Source organism: Lycorma delicatula, chromosome 1, assembly GCF_047948215.1.
Source record: "Lycorma delicatula isolate Av1 chromosome 1, ASM4794821v1, whole genome shotgun sequence".
Taxonomy (NCBI): Eukaryota; Metazoa; Arthropoda; class Insecta; order Hemiptera; family Fulgoridae; genus Lycorma; species Lycorma delicatula.
The window spans coordinates 10,599,310-10,622,014 of record NC_134455.1 but is presented as its reverse complement, the minus strand read 5'-3'; the positions used below and the strand labels follow the sequence as shown (position 1 = coordinate 10,622,014).

At 31.3% G+C, this 22,705-nt stretch overlaps 1 protein-coding gene across 1 annotated transcript in view; it reads right to left on the bottom strand.

The window, feature by feature from the left end:
* Positions 1 to 7,039: 7,039 nt before the first annotated feature.
* LOC142326232 (uncharacterized) overlaps positions 7,040 to 22,705 on the bottom strand; it is a 28,402-nt gene continuing 12,736 nt past the window's right edge. The window contains exons 3-6 of the mRNA XM_075368575.1: positions 20,289 to 20,412; positions 17,516 to 17,675; positions 8,958 to 9,011; positions 7,040 to 7,376 (exon numbers count right to left, since the gene is read on the bottom strand). Of these exons, the coding sequence (XP_075224690.1) occupies positions 7,144 to 7,376; positions 8,958 to 9,011; positions 17,516 to 17,675; positions 20,289 to 20,412 (571 nt within the window). The 3' untranslated portion in view covers positions 7,040 to 7,143. The remainder of the gene's footprint in view (positions 7,377 to 8,957; positions 9,012 to 17,515; positions 17,676 to 20,288; positions 20,413 to 22,705) is intronic.

Sequence of the window (22,705 nt, the reverse complement as noted above, 5' to 3'; positions counted from 1 at the left end):
AAGAGGCAGTCTCTGTGACCGCCAACATAAAACCCACTGACATTTCAGCTCCGGAATATAACAAGCGGTATTTTTCTAAAAAGCCTTCTTACTTCAGGGCGTTTGCGAAAAATCGAAAACCAGGTTTTCACTCTTGGCAAGTTAGGTAGAACGATTCTTCTACTGGTCCATACACGTATTGTATATTTTCAAATGTTAGGGAGCTGTGAGCAATTAGGTGGATTTCCCCAATCATTACACAACTCAATTCCTTTCAGGACATAGTGCATTCAAGAATAGTTTGGTTAGGTTTGATTTGGCTGATTCGGGCTTGTGCCCGGATTGTTGGGTCGATGACACTGTAAACTATGTCCTTTAAGTTTGTCCCCGGTACGAGGCTGAACTAACCAGAGTTGTTAGGGAACTTGATAGAGTGAATTCCTTTCTTGATCTGCGAGTCAACTGGAAGACTCGTAGAGAATGGACTATCGTGGCTGGCTTCCTCCGTTTCCTCGCCCTGAGCAGAACGGCTGAAAGGGTACAATAGAGTAGCACCCCTGGTGGCTAGGGACCGCCTGCGTAGTTGATTGTCCGGAGGTAGGCGCGTTGGCATTGAACCACGGTTAGTTAGTAAAAGTAATGTTAGCTGTTGGAACGACGACTGGACTGCCGATGATGTGGGTAACCATTCGGCCGTGAGGTGTAGTGTCGTTATGACGAGGACAGTTTTGAATGAGCAAGCATCACTGTCGGCGGGATGGCGATTGCACTGCTGAGGGCATGGATTCCCATGCAGCCGGGAGGTGTAGCGGCATCTCAACGATACTAGTAAGTGAAAGTAAATGTCACGCGGAACTCTGTGATGGAGTTGAGTGGGAGTAGGAGGTCTGTCCGTCTCTCCGTAGTAGACCAGACCGGAGTCGATAATGAAACAAAAGTCAGGGGTATGAACTAAAGTTGAGTTCACTAAGGGAACTAGGAATAAATTTCGTTGTGGCGAACATTTTTGGTGGTATGTTATTATTCATTTGCCTCAAATTTTGAGACATTTACACACGAAATGACTCTATAAAATGTAGAACTAGACGCGGGATTCGTGCTTCCGTCAACTCGGTTAGCTAGTTCAGAGGGCAACGATGTAGTACATTCAAAATGTCCGGATGAGGTCTGCAACGAAGGCAAAAGCTGAGTTTATAAAACACTGTTGTAAATGTTCCCCGAGGCATTTACATAAGTGGCATCCCAACGAGGCCTGGCATATTACTATGAGATGTAAAAAGTTAGAGGGCGAAAGACGACTCCGGTAAAGCCCATCAGGTTTTGTCGTAGGGGGGGCGACCGGAACATCACAAGGCGGGTGGGTATCTTCCCCTATGGAGTTGGGATATTTCCAGGTATGTGTTTTTTATAATTTATTTTTTCAAGAACGTCTTTCATCGCATCATATGCATGTTTCAAATTAATACCACAAGCGATTGGTGTCAAAGGATATTTGTTACCGTTGTGTAGTAGAACCACTTTTAAACTATACTTGGACGAATCTATGAAAAGCCGTCAGTCCTCAGGTTTATGAACTTGCCCTAAGTGCAACATAATCTCATCAATATTAGTGCAATAAACCCAATTATTTTCATCAATAAAGTAGTGAGAAAGTTCTTTTTGTCGGCTTCGAAAGCCCGAAATTTTTGTATTTTTTTAAAGTAAATTTCAACCTTGAAGTCTTGATCCTAACAGTTCAGCTTGATTTTTTGATAAATTTAAATCCCTAACCAAGTCATTTAATTCACTTTGTAATATAAGATGCGGCTTATTGGATGATAATTCAAAATCAAAATCATTGTTGTCTTCTTCAGTACTGCCTTATTCTTCATCGCCGCTTTCAAAACTTGCATTCACAGGTGGCTCAGGAACTGCAATAATTTCACTGTGAGGTACAGACCTGATTGCAGATTATATTGAAGGATATTTTATAGTATGTTTCGATTTTTTTAGAAATTCCAGACACACTTGTTAAACAAAAGTAACAATCGGTTACTTTTGGTTTACTTTGGTTCACGTCAAACCATAGGTACACCAAATAGCAAAGCCTTCCATGTACCTTTCAGCCATCCTCCTAAATATACAGAACAATTAGTGCATACTATATGAGGAGCCCACTTCTTATCCTGATCACCAATTTTACACTGAAAGTACAAATGATATGCCTTTTTTAGTTAAAGATATAATGTTTTTTCTATTTGATTTTACGGTAAACTCACCATATACGTAACAAAAGGCATCCACATCACTTACACAATTTCGAGGCATTATGACTCTGCACTGTTAACAAACTTAAGACAGCAACAAGACTGAACAAAATTAATTCATTCCTAAATTCAGTGCTTAATACAAACAACACAGCTGTGTTTCAGCTACATGTTTTGACCTGCACAGACATGATTAATCTTGCCCATGCAGGCTCACTCTTCAGTGTTAGATAAGACGTCGTAATATGTGACTATGATATGATTTAATACTTTGTCTAGTATTGTTTATTTATAGCTTACAAATTATGTTAACAAAGTTAAACTATAAAAAATGAACTAACGAAATACATATAGGAGCTTAAAATGCTAACTATACATTGAAAAATAAAAAAATTCTTTAATTAAAATTAAATATTTTTTTCAAAAATGGTGGATGATAGAAATATTTTGAGTTCATATTCGTTTTCAGCATCAAAAAACAGATTAAAATCATGTATCGCGTGTTAGGAAACAAAAATTATGTTTATAGTGTTGTTTATGTTAAGACTCGGGTTTCATTTCCTCCTTTTTTATTTGTAAAAATAAAACTTTTTCAAATTTTTCTTACTCTTTATAAATAATTTTCACTCTTTATAAATTCTCCTTTTTGTTACTCTTATTAAATGAATTTGTCTAATACTCTAATTTTAATAATTATAAAATAAATTTATCAAATTTAATACCTTCATTCATTCAGTATCGTAGTAACTCTTAAAACAACTATTTTCGATACAAATAAATAGATACTGAAAATACTATCGATTATCCATTTAAAATCTTTTATATGATTTTTTTTTTTGGCCTTCAAGTTACATTAGAATCTAATTAAATATACATATAGACAAAATCGTGGGTCAACTCAAATGGTATACAATAAAGCTCAAAATTAGAAGAATTTTGAATCCTATATGGATATATAGGATTCAAAAGGATATATAGGATTTTTTTCGCTAAAGAATCCTCTTTAGCGATTTATTGATTTTGAAGCCAACTTCTCTTTTGTTATTGTGTAGGAAGGTTATTTCGTATTACGATAATTTGTTTCGTCAATTGAATATAATATATAAACAATAAATTAATTAATTTAATTTATATTTAAGCTTCCAGCTCTCGTATCGAGTGAATTTGCATATGGATATTATAGATCTTAATGTAAATGTTGAAAGTATGCAATCTTTAAAAGATGCCTAACTGAAATAAACCAAATTTAATTAGGAAGATTTGCTGATATTTTTTCGCTTTTTCTTGATCAATTTTCATTATTAAAAAAAAAAACATTTTTACCAGAAGAGGTAATCAATTTTTGTTACCTAATAATAGCATTCAGAGACACCACCCAGGGGGGCTAGCTGTGGAGGCATGCCCTAGCCACACCCAAATCTATTTATTCCAGAATCTGCCCCAAGGTTATTTTCTCAATTTGAATTTTGATACTAATGATGAATAAAAAGGAATCTAAACTTTTTTTTTAAATTTATTATAGTATTGTAGAAATAGTCTTCTCCTAACAGGATTTTTTTAGAACTCTTAAGGAGTTTCTTAAGAGGCTTAACATATAGTAGTTCATATACAGATAAAAATTGTATAACTTTAAACTTAGTGTGCTATAGATGTTATTAAAAACATTCAATTATTTATCTTTCTTAAAATATGACACATTCTTCTGCCCAAAAACAAAGCCAGATGACCAAGCACACCAATTTCCTTAATCGGCTATGAAGTAGGCTATTAAAATAAATTAAATTTTAAGTATTAGAAATTTCATAATTTCCAAAGTTAGGAAAAAAGTTTTTTCTTAGAAATGGTCAAAATTATTATTCAAAATTGTTTATATTATTCTAAAATTATTAATTATTAAACAACTTGCTTTCATAAAAGTGTAAGTCTTTCTTCCTAAGTACGATGTAGAGCTAATTAATAGCATCTACTTCAGTAGTGTTATCAATTCTGCTATTGCTGGTACATTTAAAAAATATTTGGAACCTCATTAAGCGTATAATCAAATAATACATTCAATCTATGTTGTGGATGATCAGCAGTTGTTTTGTCAAATTTTGCATGTTCTTAAATTTTAACTATTTATATATCTTTGTTTTTGTGTGTTACGTACAAAATGAGCATGCTGTGGTTAATTTTTAATTTGCGTCCCCTTCTAAAAGGTGATTTGCAAAATTTGATTTTGTTATATAAAGTGGGTTGTACATGTTGTATTTGTGGATAATTTACATCCAATCTGTCCATTATAGTACCTAATGCAATCACTCCAGTTTAATCCATGTACATGTGGATTGCTGTGTATGCCATTTTTTTTAAATTTTTTATGTTCTGTCTGACCATGTATATTTTGTTTTTAGTTTTGAAAGCAACACCTTCCATAAAAATGTTGGCAATTTTGTATAATTTGGTTGATTTGATCAATGGGGGTTATTTACTTTCTGCTACTAGGCATGATTAGAAATTTAGTCTTCATTTAGGTAGCACGATGGCTAAAGTGCATAGTGTGTCTATAAGTGGATAGCCATTAAACCTGTACCACATATTTTATTGTACTGAATTAAGTATAGTTGTTGGCTGGCAAAGTTTATGTATTAATTGATGTAACATGTGTAGGAAGTTGTTTGTGCCCTTTGGAGTGATAATTATGTTGTGGGAAAGTACATCAGAAGTAATGAATTTTCTCTGCCTTTAAAGTATGATCTATCTAAATTAGATAAGGAGGATAAAGAAAGTTGAGTGACTAATATTCTGTTGTGAAAATGTAAATTGGAGTCTAATTTATTGATGGATATGAGTACCATGTGATATTTGTTTTTCTTTATACAGAAATATTGATCTCATCAATATAGTAATGCTAGAGTAATGTTTTGTTTGTGTATTTTTTCAAATAATGCATATTACTGTTTTCAAAGTATAAAAATATTCCAGAAATTAGACTAGATTTGATAGATTAGGTTAAGTGAAGTTTTATTGTAAATGAAGTAATTTTGTTCTGTTATGGCTCAATACAACACAAATAATTAATTCAGCAAAATATCTGCAACTCATCTGCTATGAACTTTCCTCACTTTATGTAGAATGAAATAAAAGAGAAAAGCATCTTTGTAAAATAATGGGTTTTTTTCAGACATCACAAAATTGCTGTACAAAATTACCGAAATTAATTTTACATGTCATAAAAATCTTCTGTATTACTGTAAGCTATTAATCCAAAGCCTTATTTGATCCTTCCTGATTCTACTATCTTAAATTATAAAAATTCTTGACAACACCAGTAAGGTGTAAGAAATCAAAAGTTATGATTTTAGATGGTTAGTCTAGTATCGATCTCAAAAGCATACATTGCCATATAACAATCAGAATCACATAAAAATTGATAAATAGAAATTAATTCCCCTCTACCACATCAAAGAGCCATTTCAAAATTCACTTACAGACACTAAACCTAAAATAAGCCAGTTGCCTTAGCAACACAGTTCGTGTGCAGTATTCGCAAGAAATCTACCAACATGTTACACTCTCTGTCTGCTTCCCATTCTGTCAGTAATGGTAAAACTGCAATCAGTAAAACATACTATTCTGATTGTCACTTCTGCAAACTGTAATTTATCATACATTGTTTCTACGTGTGCAATTCATTCTTTGTAGAATGAAAAGATAAAGCAGTGATAAGATCTAATGTCAATTGTATTTATTTAGGATAAAAATGTTATAAGTGAGAGCAATATGAGAGATTAATGCCACACACTTTGAAAGCAGTGATAATCTTAACAAGAGAGGAAAGGATAACATACGATCATGACTGATAAAAATTTGAACAAATCATGTTGAACAAACAAATCACTGTTTTTCAACTTCTGAATTTAGAATTGAATTTCCACAGATTTTAAGAACAAGATTTGCAGGATCATGACAGACTGGATTTTTCGTAAGTTCTATGCAATGAATTACTAAAACAACTGACTGAATTGTGTAAGGACAAGAGAAGGATCAAAATCTGTAAATGTAACAGGCACTGTTGAACCCAGCAATTAAGGCTTTGAAATAATTCTTATTATGTGAAATTATTATTTAAAAATTGTCGTTATTAAGTGGTGTTAGAACCAAATTGGAATTTTTCTGAAAGAATTCATAAACATTTGTAGTAAAATGTTGAAGAAGCTTCAGACTTGGGAGATTCTTCTGACTCAAACAGAAATAAAGCAACTTGGATGCTCATAAAGAGTCTTCTTCTTCTTTAGCTGACTATTCATCATAACCCCACTCTATAGGCTGCACAAAGGCTTTACTATCCGTTGGAAGATTTTCAATCATCCCCAACCGCCGGTATTGTTCCTGAATAATAACAGTCTCTTCATTGTGATGTCTGATCGGTTATCTGACTCTTTGAAACTAATGAGGACTGTGGATTAGGATAATGATGACACGGTATGCTGGCAGTGGAGTCTTCAATGAGAATCTGTAAAAGCTAGTATCATCAAACAAAAGGTGTCTGAATGTGGATGGCAACTATGTGGAGAAGTAATGTGCATTTGTAGGAATTTATGTATAAAATAAAATATTTTTCTCATTTTGGTTGTTTTTTCTTTTTTTACCAGTTACTCAGAAATCAGTTTAGAATAGTCCCTTACATTCATTAAATTGTGTAAAGATGGTGTGATAACTTTAATAAATAAATTACAATATTTTCAAGTCTAATATGAAATAAAAATCAATATGTTTTTCTTAAAATTTTTTGGGAACAATTTATTTAATGATTAAATTTAAGATTTTGATATAACAAATAATGTATTTTCATAAAATTAACATATTGGAGAGAGATGCCATTAGTTTTATGTTTAAAAAAAAAAGACAGTCTCTTTATTGCTACTAATAACAATTTTCATAGAGTTGGAGTCTGTGTAATAAGCACATCAGATGTTGTATTAGTATCTTCTGAATTATCTTGAGTATCTTGTTCTTCTCTTGATGGTTTTAATCTGAGCAAATCAGGATCGATATCTGTCTGTGATTTTCCTACAGATGGTAGATGGTATGATGTAAATCCGCTCCAGTCCATTCCCAGAAATAAATTACCTGATGTTCCTGGACTAAAGGATCCCAGTGGGCTAGTGCCTAAAAAGAGAAACAATTTTATTAATTATGTTATTTAATTACTACAATGATATTATAAAGTAAAAATTGTAGAAGTATCTCAAGCCAGTTAAAATTTACAATATTTTGATGTTATTTATTTTTATCGCACTGGATGTGTGATTTTGTGTAGTTTTAGAAATAATATTTTGTTAGAAAATGTTTTGTATGATTTTTATAGCTACAAAATGCAATGATATATAAGATAGTATATGCAAATTATTTTATACCACACATCAATTCACACAAGCTGCATTAATAATAATAGCCTGTCTCAGAAATCAGTAAGATATCTGTTGTCATGTGTGTTATTAGCATTTCATAATAATTTTAGTAATTTGAAAATGTTGAAACATGATTATATTGACTACTATTTAATTTTTTATATTTGTGTTTTTTTCAGTATTTTAAATAATCACTTTTGTGGTCGTTAATCACAAAAAAAAATGCCAACAACATGCAGACAACTGCACTCAGCATTTATAATTTAAAATTGTCCTATAGAAAGTGGTTCATTAATTGTGATTCAAAGAAAAAGATGAATAGGTTCATATTTTTCAAATAAATAATGAAAAATATAAAATTATTGGAATTGCAAAGAAAAAGGTTTTGAGTATCAAAATTACAATTTTATCATGAGAATTTAACACCATTGAAATAATTTGGGCTTAATTAAAAAGCTGCAGTATAGTAAAGCTTCATCCAAAAAGGATGTTGTAAAACATCTAGTAGTGAAACTACTAGAAGATTACTGTCAAATACTTGGAAAAACTACATAGCGCACATAAAACATTTAGACAAAGATGTAAACCGCAGATTATCTCCCACAAATGGCAACAAATAATTATCAACCATTTGATTTCTTTTTCATTATCAACTATTTCCATTTCCCAAGGAAATCATCAGAATGCAGCTAACTGTATTTTCTAAGGATTTTAAATTACTGCATCATCTGATAAGAAAATAAATGAAAAATTTTCTATTCATTAATTGTTATCAAAATATAATTAATTCATGTTTTACTTAAATCATAATTCAATTTCACAGAAAACTAAAAAAAAAAAAAAACATCCTACCTGACAACTGCATACTCCATAAACTCCACACTGATGAAACAGACAGTCAATATTTCAAATCTAATTCTGCTCCTCTAAAATTCCTGATTTCAGTAATAATGTTAATAACTGGGTGTTGTAAGTTATAAGAGATGGTAGTTATAATATCACTGTACAATACACAAGGTTGCAGCTAACTCCAATAATTAACATTTTACTGCTCAAACGTACAGCAAAGGACAAGAATTTTTTTAAGTAAATAATATTCCAACATTAATGAAGAAAAATCTTCACCTTGTTCAAGAGTTTCTGGTACCATTAATGACCTATATTTAAATCATGATGTACAATAGATTAAAATGTTAATATTTTATATATTTTGTGAAGTATTTCTACATTTCACATATATGATAAATAATTTTCAGATCAATCCTTATATTTTTTTATAACTGTGTTCTCAGAATATTATATGGTTAAGGGATTAAATAATACACCACAATCTACTTACCTAATGATAAATTTGAGTTAGCAGTATCAGCACCCAAACTTGGACTGGAACACACTGGAAAGAAGAAATAATTACTAATTTAATAATTCAAAATAACTAACTTTCTTCAAGATTTTTTAAAAGTATTCTAGTTAGTCTACATTCATAAATATAATGATGTAACAATTCCTTTTACAGAATGATTATTTTTTTTAGAAAACTTTGAATGGAAGTTTTTTAATCAGAGATTAAAAATGAAGAAAAGAATATATAGTATGCAACAATAAATAGAGGTTGTTTTGCCATTCGTTTAATGAAATATTTTCAAATTGCACGGAAATTGTTTTCTCAGAGCTTTTTGGAACTACTTATGCCAGTGTTTCTCAATCTGTGGGGCATGCCTCCCTAGGGAGGTGTGATAACACTAAATGAGGGGCGCGAGCATATTGAAAAGAAATTATTTAAAAAATGTATTAATTAATTGAAAGGAAAGCAAAATAAAATACATTCTGATGTAATAAATAATAAAATACGCATTTACACTTATATAACACACTTATAAATAGGATTGTATCAGTACTACACAATGTATTTAATAATTAATTTATCAATACTAAATTAAAAATAAGTTTAATAATTATTAATGACTCCTTTGGGCCTGTCTTGTAGACCAAAGTTTTTCAAAGAAAGGTTTAATGTTAGAAATAGATGCTCTAATATTTAGCTAAGATCTATATTTTGTCTTCAAAGCACCCACCACAGAGAATCCGGTTTTGCAAAGGTACGATGTTGAAAATGGTAATAGTATACAAAATGCTCTTGTTTTCAGTGCAGATAACTCATCATCCACCCGTGCCTAAAATTCAAAGAGTGGTTTATTACAAAATTGTCCTTTGATTTCGCCAGTTGCCGTGAAGTCTATGAAAATTTCTTCTTCAGCAGTTGAGATGACAAATAAACCACCTCAAAATTCTCACCTTCCGGTTGGTTTTTCTCTCCTAGAAAAATGGTGTTCTCATTTCTTATACATAAATACCTTGCAAAAATTTCCCACATGATAACCGTCTTGCCTCGCAATAAAATAGAAACTGAATGTACTGAATGTACTGCACCCATGTCTTTACAAAATGCAGAAAAAGTTCTTGATTTTAGGAGTCTCATTTTTATATAATTTATTATGGTTACAACTGTCATTAGCACAATATTCAGACCAGGACTCATTTCTTTGGAAGCCACAGCTTCTCTGTAGATCATGCAATGTGTCCAGACACACTGTGGAGATTTTTGTTTCACAAGTGCTTGTATTCTTTGGAATCTTCCAGACATTGAACGAGCACCATCGGTGCATATTCTGATGCATTTTTCCACTCTATGTTTGCCTCATTTATAAAATCATCTAAGATAGTAAATAATGCGAATGCTGTTGCTTTGAGTTCTATTGGTTTACAGAAAAATACTACTGCTGACATGCCATCACTAAATCGAACATAAACAATGAAATGAGCATCTTTGTTGCTATCTGTTGCCTCATCAAGCTAAATTTAAAACAATTTGTCACACAACTTCCCAAAAAGCTGATGCTGTACATTTTCAACTATATCACCAACTTGACAGGCAGCAGTATCATTTGATAGATGTATGCATTGATTCAAATCAGTTGTTTAACAGCTGATTTCAAAGTTCAAAGTTCTGAGTTTCAAATCCTAGTAATCATTGGTTGCTTTTATACAGATATGAATACTAGACAGTGGATACCTGTGTACTTTGGTGGTTGGGGTTCAATTAACCACACATCTCGGGAATGTTGGCCTGAGTCTGTACAAGACTCATGCCAACATACATATGCATACCAGCATATATATATATATATATATATGTATGCTTATACATATGCATATGCTCATATGTATGCATATACATACAGGCAAAGGCCTGTCATACATATGCTCATCAATGGACCATGAGGAGGTTGCTTGTTGAAAAGATTGCAATGAACACATTAGGAAAAAAGATTTAGAAAATACATCCTACTTTAGAAAAACTTAAAATTACCAGACAGTAGAACAATAGGATTCTGCCACCCTCATCCTACATGGCTTCTATCTCCCTCCAGACATGTAAATTAATAAAAATTGAAGTACTGCACTGTTCAAATTTAACCTCACAAAATATGCCTTAACTTATAAAAAAAAAATTCTTACAAAAGAAAAAATCCATGGTTTCTAGTTCCTCCAACCCAAAGGATTCATAATGCCTAGCCCACTGAACAAAATTAGAAATACAACAACAATTATTTCAAAGTATGTTCTATCATAAAACACATGGTGGTGCCCAAGAATTTTATGCTTCTTGTCCATAATGTAGGAACTTGCATATCACTCTTGTCCAAATTAACATCAAAGTATTTTAATAATCAAACTTGTATTTTTCAAAAATCTATTCCATGTTACAGAAAAAAGACAAAAATCACACAGAAAAAGAAGAGGTTGATGTCTTCTTTCTCATAAAAGGGCTTGTACTTCCTAGTCCCCTTAATTAAGCAAAATTTTATTATTGTTTTATTTTATTTTATTGCATCTTCTCTGCAATTTTAGTAAAAATAAAAAAAGTAAGAGTATTACTCTTCATTGGTAGGTAGGTTAAGAATAGGAACAGAAGGTCTGGATTTACTTCACAGGCACCTTGGTCTATATTTAGGATTCTTGTGGAATCCCCATGTAAGAAAAGAGTCCTGAAGGGTCACTACTCCACTACGCTGGTGTCAGTTACAAAAATCTGACCTGCTGTCAGTTTAAAGGTATCAAAATGATATTACAGATGACACCAGAACATCCAAGTCTCTGGGACTTGTCTAAGGATAAAGGAATAAAGAATACGGAAAAGGAAGGGAGAGGAAGGATTCAATCAATCTAAAGAGAAGTTGTGCATTTTATTTAATCAGATGTGTATTATATTTAATCAGAATAAATAGATTGATTTAACAGAAAGTAGTGCTTGCTTATTCTGAGATTCTCAGTACTAGTAAGCCATTTTCAGTGCTGCTGTGAAAAAGCAGAATAATTTATTTACCAGTCTATTCAACTATCCACATAGCAACTAATAAATTATTTTCAAGAAAGTTGCAGTTGTAGAGGGTCATACTTGTCTAGAAACATCAAGAAGGGAATAAAAATCTGCTATGATGACAATCTGATAAAAAATTTAGTAGTATTTAAGTAAATGCCTTCTTACTGTGTAATAATCTGCTGTTCTTGAAAAATCAATTTTCTGAAGACTGACAGAAGAATTGCAGAAACTGCTGTCAAAAAAGGTTTCAGAGTAAAAAAAAACTAAAATATTTAAGAAAAATAATAAAGTAATTAAAACACTACATTGCTCTGAATTTTAGCAACTGATTAACATGCTAATATCATGTAACAAATCTTTCTTAGTATAACAACATATCAATTGAAAATTGTGTACTGCAGATTTATATTAATTATTGTCTTTTTGATCATTTTAAAAATTATTCTATTGTTCTTTGTTAGTTTGCAGTCAAGGAAAGAAGAAAGTGTACAATTAATTCAGAGTTCGAGGAGTAAACATCAGGAGCGATTAGCGTGTTGGCGTAGTGGTGAAATGCGGAGTCTTATTTTCACGGTAGTGATTGATGGTAATTGTATAATGAAATGGAATAGTATTTTTAGGGAAACTTAACTTTGCGTTCTGTGTGAATACATATCAGCAGAGGATCTATACGCCGTCTATTACTCAAAATTTATTATCGGTTTATTATTCTTCATACATTGCTATTTACGCCAACATCATGCCTAAATGTGGAGTTTATAATAAAAATATAACCACTAAACATAGTAAAATAGCTTGCACTGACTGCAAGACATTATTTCATGCAAGCTGTAAAAATATGAGCAAAGATGACAATGAATTGTTGATATTCAATAATGAAATTTGGAGATGTGAACATTGCGCCTTAAGCAAAAGAAAAGATCTTCAACTAGAAACTGCTGTACAAAGAAACAACTTTACACTTGATGACGTGATGTCCGCTATAAATGAATTAAAGGGTGCCCAGAAATGTATGATAAGTGATATGAATGAATCGTCAGACCTCCTACACAAAAAGATTGATGATGATCAAAAATAATTGCTGACCAGACACTAAACTTAGAAGAGTATGTTCAAAAAATTGAGAATTTGACAGCTGAAAACCATAATCTCCGTCAACAAGTTCCGTCAACAAGTTGAGTTCAGACTTGAGGATACGGAGCAATATAGTCGTAAAAGTATGATAGAAATTCATGGTATCCCCAAAAAAGATGATGAAGATGTTGTAGATACAATTAAAAAAGTGGGAGACATAATTGGTTTCCAAATTACGGATGAGATGATTGATGCTTGTCACAGATTGCCAGGGAAAAATAATATGTCCGACGGAATCATTGTCAAGTTCGTCAGAAGGCGGGATAAGGAAAATTTCATGAATAAGAAACGAGATAAAAAATCTATCACTACATTAAACATGGGATTTACAACTGATACTCCGGTGTACATAAATGAGTCGCTCTGTCCACCAAGGAGACAGAGCGACTTTTTTGCCTGCTCGCTCGGCAGGCAAAAAAGTCTAAAGGTTACAAGTACATCTGGCTACGAGATGGGAAAATACTTATGCGGAAGAATGAAAAAGACAAAGTTCTTCAGATTAGGAATGAAGAGGACTTAAACAAATTACCGTAAGCACACTTATTTATGTTAAAATAAATTTTTATTTCTAATGATCTCTACCAATTTTAATAAATTAATCAACTGTGAATTTAAAATTCTGCACCAAAACATTAGTAGTCTAAGAAAGAACTTTGATGAATTATTAGTTAATTTATCTAAATTTAAAAACATGCCAGATTTAACTGTTTTATCAGAAATTTGGATAATGTCAAATGAAGTATCTTTATACAAAATAAAAAATTATGATATGATAGCTAATTGCAATGAAGGTTATAGATCAGGTGGAATAATTGTTTATATCAATTCTAAATTGAACTACCGAAGAGTTTCTTTATCTCTGTCTGCATCTGATGCAATTCTTATTGACCTAGTGCACAATGGTATTGAATATACAATACTTGGGCTATATAGGTTACATAGTAAGGATAAGAGGCACTTCTTAAATGAATTTAATGATGTGCTGTCTAAAATTAATTCTAATAACTGCATAATAATCGGTAACTTTAACTTAAACCTACTTTCCAAATCCCACTTAGTAGATGAATATAAAACTATTTATAACTGCCATGAATTTGAATCATTAGTCAATGAACCCACACGACTTACAAGCGGAACATGCATTGATCACTTATTGTCAAGAATAGAAAATAAAAATAATTATGAAATAGTTTCAACTGTGAGTCATTTGCAGATAACAGATCATAGTCTTTAGGCGTCAGGATATCGCATATCTGTAATGTGTCACATTCCATTACTATTAAAAATGAGAATAATATGAATGCTATTAAAATTGATTATCATAAATTCATTTCCCTTATCGCTAAAGTAGACTGGCGTAGTGTTTATATACATAACGATGCGTCAGCAGCTTTTTCATAAGAAAATTTACTGAAATTATAAACGAATCTAAAACTCAATTAGTCATACAGGGTAAGCAATTCAAAAAATTAAAACCATGGATAACAGATAAACTGTGTGAAATGATATCAATACGCAATTCATTATACAAAAAAACAAAAGCACACCCTAATAACGAAAATTTAATTAAACATTATAAAACATATAGGAATAAACTTAAAATTAAGATTACATCGGCTAAACAAAATTACTATGATAACATGTTTGACAGATATAAAGGAGATACTGCCTTGTGTTATGTCCGCAACACCTGGATAGAAGTGGCTGAGGACATGCAATCGGATTTAGACGCACTGCGGTTATGCTTTTCAAATCATTATATGATCTTGAGCGTTGAAAAAACTTTGTATATCAACTTCTGCTTAAAGGGGAAAATAAAATTGCCACTTACAATAAAATATAAATGTAAAAAATGTGTGATAAATAAATCCGACTGTTTAGAATGTAGTGAGATCGAACAACGTGATATTTGTAAATACTTGGGCATTGTGTTAGATAGTGGTCTAACCTGGAAGAATCATATCGCGCTATTAAAGCAAAAACTTTTAAGCTATCTTAGGATATTTTATTTTTTAAACAAACTATCCCTAAAAATAACCATGAGAAAACTTTATTTTGCTATTGTGCATAGCCGACTAGACTACGACATCAGCTGTTGGGGAGGAACTTATGTTACAAATTTAGATTCCATAATCAAAATCCAAAAAAGATTCGTTAGAATGATAAGTAAAATATGAACTACGGATCATTCTTTGCCAATATTTAGGGAATTGTCTATATTACCGCTACGTTATTTATATGTTTATAAAGTAATGAAAATTTTCTTTATCAGAAGTAGTCATAGAGATAGTATGATAACCGAGTACGAACTTAGAAGTAAAAGGAATGTATATGTCCCCAGAGCAAATAAAACGAGTTATATGAAGTTCTTTTCAAGTACTGCTCCTAGATTATATAACATACTTCCTAATCATATAAAGACCAGTAGGAACCTAAACACTTTCTTAAAGCTACTAAGACAATGGCTAATTAATATTGATGACGCTGAAAGTATGTTCCATGTAATTGCATGATTTATGATTACATATATAATTAATTATAATGCTTTATACTATTGGTCTTAACAGAGTAATAGATTTTTTACATATAAAACTTAACGGGTAGCACTGGATGAAAGGTTTACTAGTAAACATAAATATTTGGCGACGATTGATCTTCTCTATACTTAACTGAAGAAAAGATAAGTTTCCACCAGAGTAAATCATGAATTGAACCAAAACTAATCCTCCTATATCAGATAAAACTGTTTACTTTTCCCCTTACTCAAACTAAAAAGATTAATAGAAAAGGTATGGTGCCACAAAACAGGCAAGACCCTTGTGGACACTTAATCTTTCATCCTTTACAAATAATATAAATTAAGTATAATTAAGTTAAGTAATAAATATTGAATTGTATTATAAAACAATGTTAAATTAAGTACGATTAAGTTAAGTAATATTATAATTAGTATTAGGATTATTCCATTAATTATTAATTCTGTAAAAGTGAAAGAAATAAAAGAAAAAAAAATGTCAAGTAAAGCTTGGCTCTAGTAATGTAAATTATTAGATTTATAATTTTTCTAAAATTATTTTAGAAAATTGTTAAAAATGAATTAAAAAATAGATTTTTATTACTAGCATTTTTTCTTAAAAAAGTCTAAAGGAAAAATTACATTTTTGTATGTACATGTTCATGATCCAGGTCACAGGATCTGAGTTGTAAACCAAACCTTGCCATCTTCTCATATTACTCTAGGATTTGATCTTCTCTACCAACTGCATGAAACACCTCCTCTCTAAAATCACTTTAAGTCTCTGCACCACAGATACTGTATATCTCTATACTTCTTTTCAAGAAAAATCATTCAAAATAAATAAGTTTTTGGTCTATAATGTAATTGCAGTTCAAGTAAAAAAAAGTCATGTTACAAAAATAATAATTTGGAAAGTTTTTCCAGTTAAAATATTTTTTCTTTCTGAAATATATCATCTATCTCCCATTGGCCTACTTGATGAAAGGTACTTTTGTTTTTATAAATCTTCAAAATACATGGAGATTATCATATATATATATATACATACACACTATGGAGTACCCTGGTTTCACTTGGATAGTGGTCTTATACTGTTTTCATACTATTTTTACTCATAGAAATTGTGTAATTATTGCTCCCAGAAATAAAACTTATAAAATTGATACATCCACACCATGGTAGACAGCGCAACTCAAACTGTCAATATTATAAAGTTTTTGCTGACTGGTAAGAAACAATGATACTTTGAAAAAGAAGGTTTGAATATTCCTTTCAATTTTGATTAGAAAGCTTTTGAAGGGCAAGGTGGAGTCAAGTGTTATGTTCCCTTCCCTTTCCAGATTCTTTATTCCTTCTTCCTTAGACAACTGCCAGAGACTTGGCTGTCCTAGTGTCATCTGTGATATCATTTTAATACCTTCTAATAGACAGCAGGGTAGTCCACTTTTGTAACTTACAACAGGGTAGTGGAGTAGTGACCCTTCAAGACCCTTTTCTTACATGGAGATTCTACAAATATCCTAAATACAGACCAAGGTGCCTGTTAGGTAAATTCAGACCTCCTGTTCCTATTTTTAATCTACCTATCCAATAAAAAGTAATACTCCTACTTTCTTTATTTTTACAAAAATTACAGAGAAGGCTTAGCCTAGCATTCCTGAAGTACTAATAGTAACACAACAATTGGAAGATAAATAATGCACACATGCCCTTCACTTCTAAGAAAAAAGTCATTTACACATGTCCTTTTTTACATTTATATCTTTACTTTTTACTGTACACTGTATTTAAAATTTGTAAATTATCAATTGGTACCTTGAATCTGTAAAATCATTATGTTATAAAATAGTAATAAACTGACCAGGTAAATTTACTATTCCTAGAGTTTGTGAAGTGCCTAATAATGTTGAATGTTGCTGATTGCTGATGTTTAACTGTTGTTCTTGCTGTTGCTGCTGCTGCTGTTTTGCCAAAAGTTTCTCATGCTTTCTCCATTTTGCTCTTCTATTCTGAAACCAAACCTGTTGAAAATGAATAAATTAATTTAAATCTTATTATATTCATTCTTCATTTAAATTTAAATGTATTAAAAATTATTTTTAAATGACTTTTTAAAAAATTATTTTTATTCACTTTACATCGGTGCATTTACTGATTTTAAATAATGCAGGACACAATAAAAGTAGCTGTCTACTCGATCAAATTTATCCATCAATCTGGTGTATTTTATACTGTAAACATAAGAGTACATTCAGTTTTCAGTTTAAAACAAAATATAGAAAAACTGTTATTCTCTTGTTTAGAGCTTCTCTAAGATAGAATTTTATGCATGAGTAAATTTAAAAAAAAGAGATTCCAGGCCTTACCTTTCAATATTGATGACCTTTTTTTAGAGGAACTCCACTGGTGATCCCAATTAAGTTTTTTTAGATAATTTTCATGGACATGGTAGCCTTTTTTCATTAAAAGTAACATTATATACAAAGATGATTTTTCTTTGGCTTGATACTGTCACATAAGCTTGAAACTTGTGCACGGAATATGAAATAAAATTTTGTAGTGTATGAAAAATACCATGCCTGACTGAGATTCAACCCAGGGATCTCCAAATGAAAATCTGAGAAACTACCATTCTGCCACAGAGATCAAAGGTATTTTTAATATTCCTGTCAACATTGTATAATACTGGATTAATATAGCCTAATATCACTCTAATACTATATATTTTTATGTAATATAATGTCTTAATAATGGTTGTAATAATGAACAGTCTCCTTTTAGTTTGTGGTAATTCATGACCACAGCTAGACGACTGGCCACAGGCGGCCTTGTCAACCGCAGAGGGCTGAATAGACATTCAAAATTTAAAAATTTCTGTGCCCAAGATGAAGTTTATGTTTCTCAATGGTGCAGACTAATTATTGTACAATCGTAACCCCCAAATTAAATATAAAGACTGTGTAATCAGCTGAGTTAATAAGTACCTTTTTCTTTTTCCTGTTTAGCCTCCGGTAACTACCGTTTAGATAATTCTTCAGAGGATGAATGAGGATGATATGTATGAGTGTAAGTGAAGTGTAGTCTTGTACATTCTCAGTTCGATAAGTACCTAGGTGTTTTGTTTGTTGCTATTTTAGTAACTACATTAGGCAAGTAGCGACAGATGCTGTCTCAAGACACTGAGGTGTCATCAAAAGTATGACGTCATATGCGGTGCCCGTTTGGGCACACAGGTTGGATATGAATAGAGCACTTGTTCAAACTTAAGGAGTCCTCAGTGCAGAGCCTTAATTATATGCACTGGTGTTTTTAAAACAATGTTCTACGAGGCTGCCACCGTATTGGGAAAGGCTCTCCCAATCAATTTAGTAGTGAAAGTTTGGGCAGCCATGTGGAGACTGTGGTATTTGGGATGCGATTTCAAGGCCAGTACCAGACTGGAACGGTGATCACAGTGCACTGAATTTAAATTTCGTTCAGTTGCCCATCTACCGCCTGTGGAAGAGGCCGCAGAGCCTCACAATGGAAGCATGGCAGCTAGAATGGGACACCATGATTAAGGGAAGATTCTTGAATAAGTTTATACGGGATCTGGGGGGATGGTAACCTCAAGCTTGTTTTTAAGGGCAATGGGTGCCCAGGTGCTCACCAACAATGTTAATTTAAATCAATATCTGTTTTGGTTCCGCCTGGGAGCTGATGAGCTGTGCGTCTGCAAGGAGGTCCAGTCAAATGAACACCTGATGTTTGACTGCCCTGCTCTAGGAGGGGCCAGAGACTGAGCCACCCTGGAACGTAAAGGTCAAGGGGAAAATTGGCCACTCACAGTGGCAAGTGAATGTGGCGAGAGCCGCATTGTAGGTCCTTGTGGGAATTTCTTGATGCAGTTGCTTTGTTCAACCAACATCAGTAGTTTACCTAAGGGAAAAGACTTCTACTGCACTGCTGTGTGAAGCTAACTTAGAGATATATGGCTGACCACCAGCCAATTAAGGCTCCAAGCGCTTTAACATGGTGAACAGTTACTTGCTGACACTCAGCAACCTAGGCGCGGCAGTGAATTGCTCTCTAAATGAAATAAATTTTAATTTATAAATGTCATATATATTTTTAGTTATTGACGGGGTGCGCCTATCCATTTTAGCAAATATATGACAAGTGAGCGGTTGGGATACGTAAGCCGATGGTGTATGACACCACACTTGGTCCACTCATGCCGTTAGGTAAGCTCTAGGAGCTAAGGATACTGGTTGCTAAACTCTTTGAGGCTCAGTTGCTGTTTGTGACACAGACATTTGGTCTTATGCTTTAGGGCGACCGAATGGGGTGGTGACGGGAAAATGCCAAGCAAACCAATATTTTTATGTAAAAATTCAAAAAATTAGTTTTTGTTAAAAAGTGATTCTTATTGCAGGTTAGTAAGTTGGTAGAGTTGTTTTTAATAAATACTCCTGAATGACTCACTAAAAAGCTAAATAAAAAGTGTACAAAATAAAAAGATATACTTCTGTTTTTATAATACAATATAAATAATTTCATAAGTGATAACATAAATAGAACATTAAATAAATATTTTAATTTTTTTTTTAATATTATTGTACAATACATTTTTTAATAATAATGCTGGACAATACCTGAACTCTTGCCTCTGTCAAATCAATACGCAATGCAAGTTCTTCTCTAAAAAACACGTCTGGATAATGAGTCTTGTGGAAAGCTCTTTCCAATTCTTCTAATTGGAAATTACTAAATGTTGTCCTATAAAGAAATAAGAAAAATAACAAAACTAGTTAAAATATTTTCCTTTGAGACAACTCTGTTATACAATTTAAATGTGAATCCTTGGCATTTTATAACGTGTGTATATTATGTATTGTTTATTGTATGATGTTATATTATGTGTTATTATATGTTAAATATAATTAATAATTAAATTTGTTTCACTTTTTTATTCCAGCTGCATGTTAAACATTAAAATTTTAAACAAAATTAGTTTTATATCATTCAAGATTTTTATGCAAATTTAGTGTAGAATACAATAAATGAAATCATTTCTTCAACTAATATAATTGTATTTTCTGAGTGTTACCTAACAACCATTACAGACTGCTCAATACACCCATCTTCACAAGAAGATCACATAGAAGAAACCAATACAAAATACCTAGGTTCCATGTACTACCACATTCATTCCTACTCATGACTACACAAAATAAATAAATGCGTAAATAAAGCCACCATAACATTAGAAAAAAAAACAAGATGTACATCCCATTGATATAGAAATAAAGATTCTGAAAAATATCACAGTTCAAAAAAATACTTAGTTATTACATCAGTGAACCAAATAAACCAGTAATTTTACATAGAACACTTTTTTCAAACATAAAATTCCAGGAATATATATATATATATATCAACAAAACTCCTCTACATTCAAACAAGTAATTCTACTTTAAGTAGAAATACCATAATCATAATAGTATGCCACAATAACAAAGTCAGTATTTGCTAACCACCTCAATAACTTATAGATCTCTCTCATTAACAACCACTAGACATACAATGTTCTAATCTCATTAGTATTGTGCTTTCAAATCATCATTTATTAATTGTAAAAACTGCCCTTTAGATTGATATATGATAATATAATATAATACGAGAATAATAATATTAACAAACTAGCCTGAAATATCTTGGTATACGAGTATAAGTAAGGAATCAATTAAAGTTTGATTAACTTTAACTATTTTTACTATTAAACAAATTTATTAAGATATAACTTTAGTAACATTACCTTTATCAAAACTGTTAGACCACCTTAGGCAAGACAAATATTGATGTCTTACTCAGAATATTACTGATACAAATTACAGCATTATTCATAAGTTTGAGATAGTCCACTGATAGAAAAATATTTTTAAAAATTTATTAATAACTGATTAAATTTGTAAACTGTTATGGCACAAATCAATTCAACATTAATTTTTTTAGCTTAAGTGATGATAATTTATTGACACATAAGATAGCTGATTGCTACATTTCTTTAATCTCTATAATTTTTCCTAATTTTTCATGTTTTTCTATTCTCAAATTTCACCCAGTTAGGTTAGGCAGGTGAATAACTATTATTATTATTATTATTATAGCACCCAACTATGTTTATTCATATTATAAATTTGTACTCCTGAAAATGCAGAATAGCCACAAGAATTTTCATTAAATAAATATTAAACTATTTGTCTCAGTCAAGCAATAGACAATTGACATATGAAGACTAAAGAAAACTTGTCACAATTTTCTACATTCCAAAAAGACAAATTTTTTTGGTGGAATATGAATACATAAAAAGGAGATTTCTTTTTCATAAAACTGAAGATAAAATCAAATTATATCAATAACCTGCGAGTAATTTTTTTATAAATATACTCATATATACCTGAATATACTTGTAAATATTTGAATTAAAAAAATTTAATATAATATTTGCAACCAAATATTTACAAATAAAACCAATAAGTTATTTTGTAATAGTTTTCTAAAACACTAAAATAAATATAAAAAAATATTAACAATAAATTTGTTAATATGTCTACAAACATGATAAAATAAAAACACTAAATAATACGTAAATTTTTAAAATAAATTATTATAATAATAAATATTTTAGAAATTGTTTAATAATTTAAAAAACGTATGATTAATAAACAAAGGTTTACAATAATGATTTGTTAATATTGGCTGAATTTTTACTCATGCATATAACTCAAAACTAAATCATTCTATTATTTACAATAATTGATAATGGAGATTACCTACGTTTCAAAGCCGATTTTTATTGTTTACACATCTTGAACGGGAGTTAAAAGATTTAGAATTGAAGACTGTCTTGTTTCAAAGGTAAGTGAAGAATTATCAAGATAGGCTAATATTATTTTAAACCACCGGGTTGGTATAGCAGTGAACGTGTCTTCCCAAATCAGCTGATTTGGAAGTCGAGAGTTCCAGTGTTGAAGTCGTAGTAGACAGTTATTTTTACACGGATTTGAAT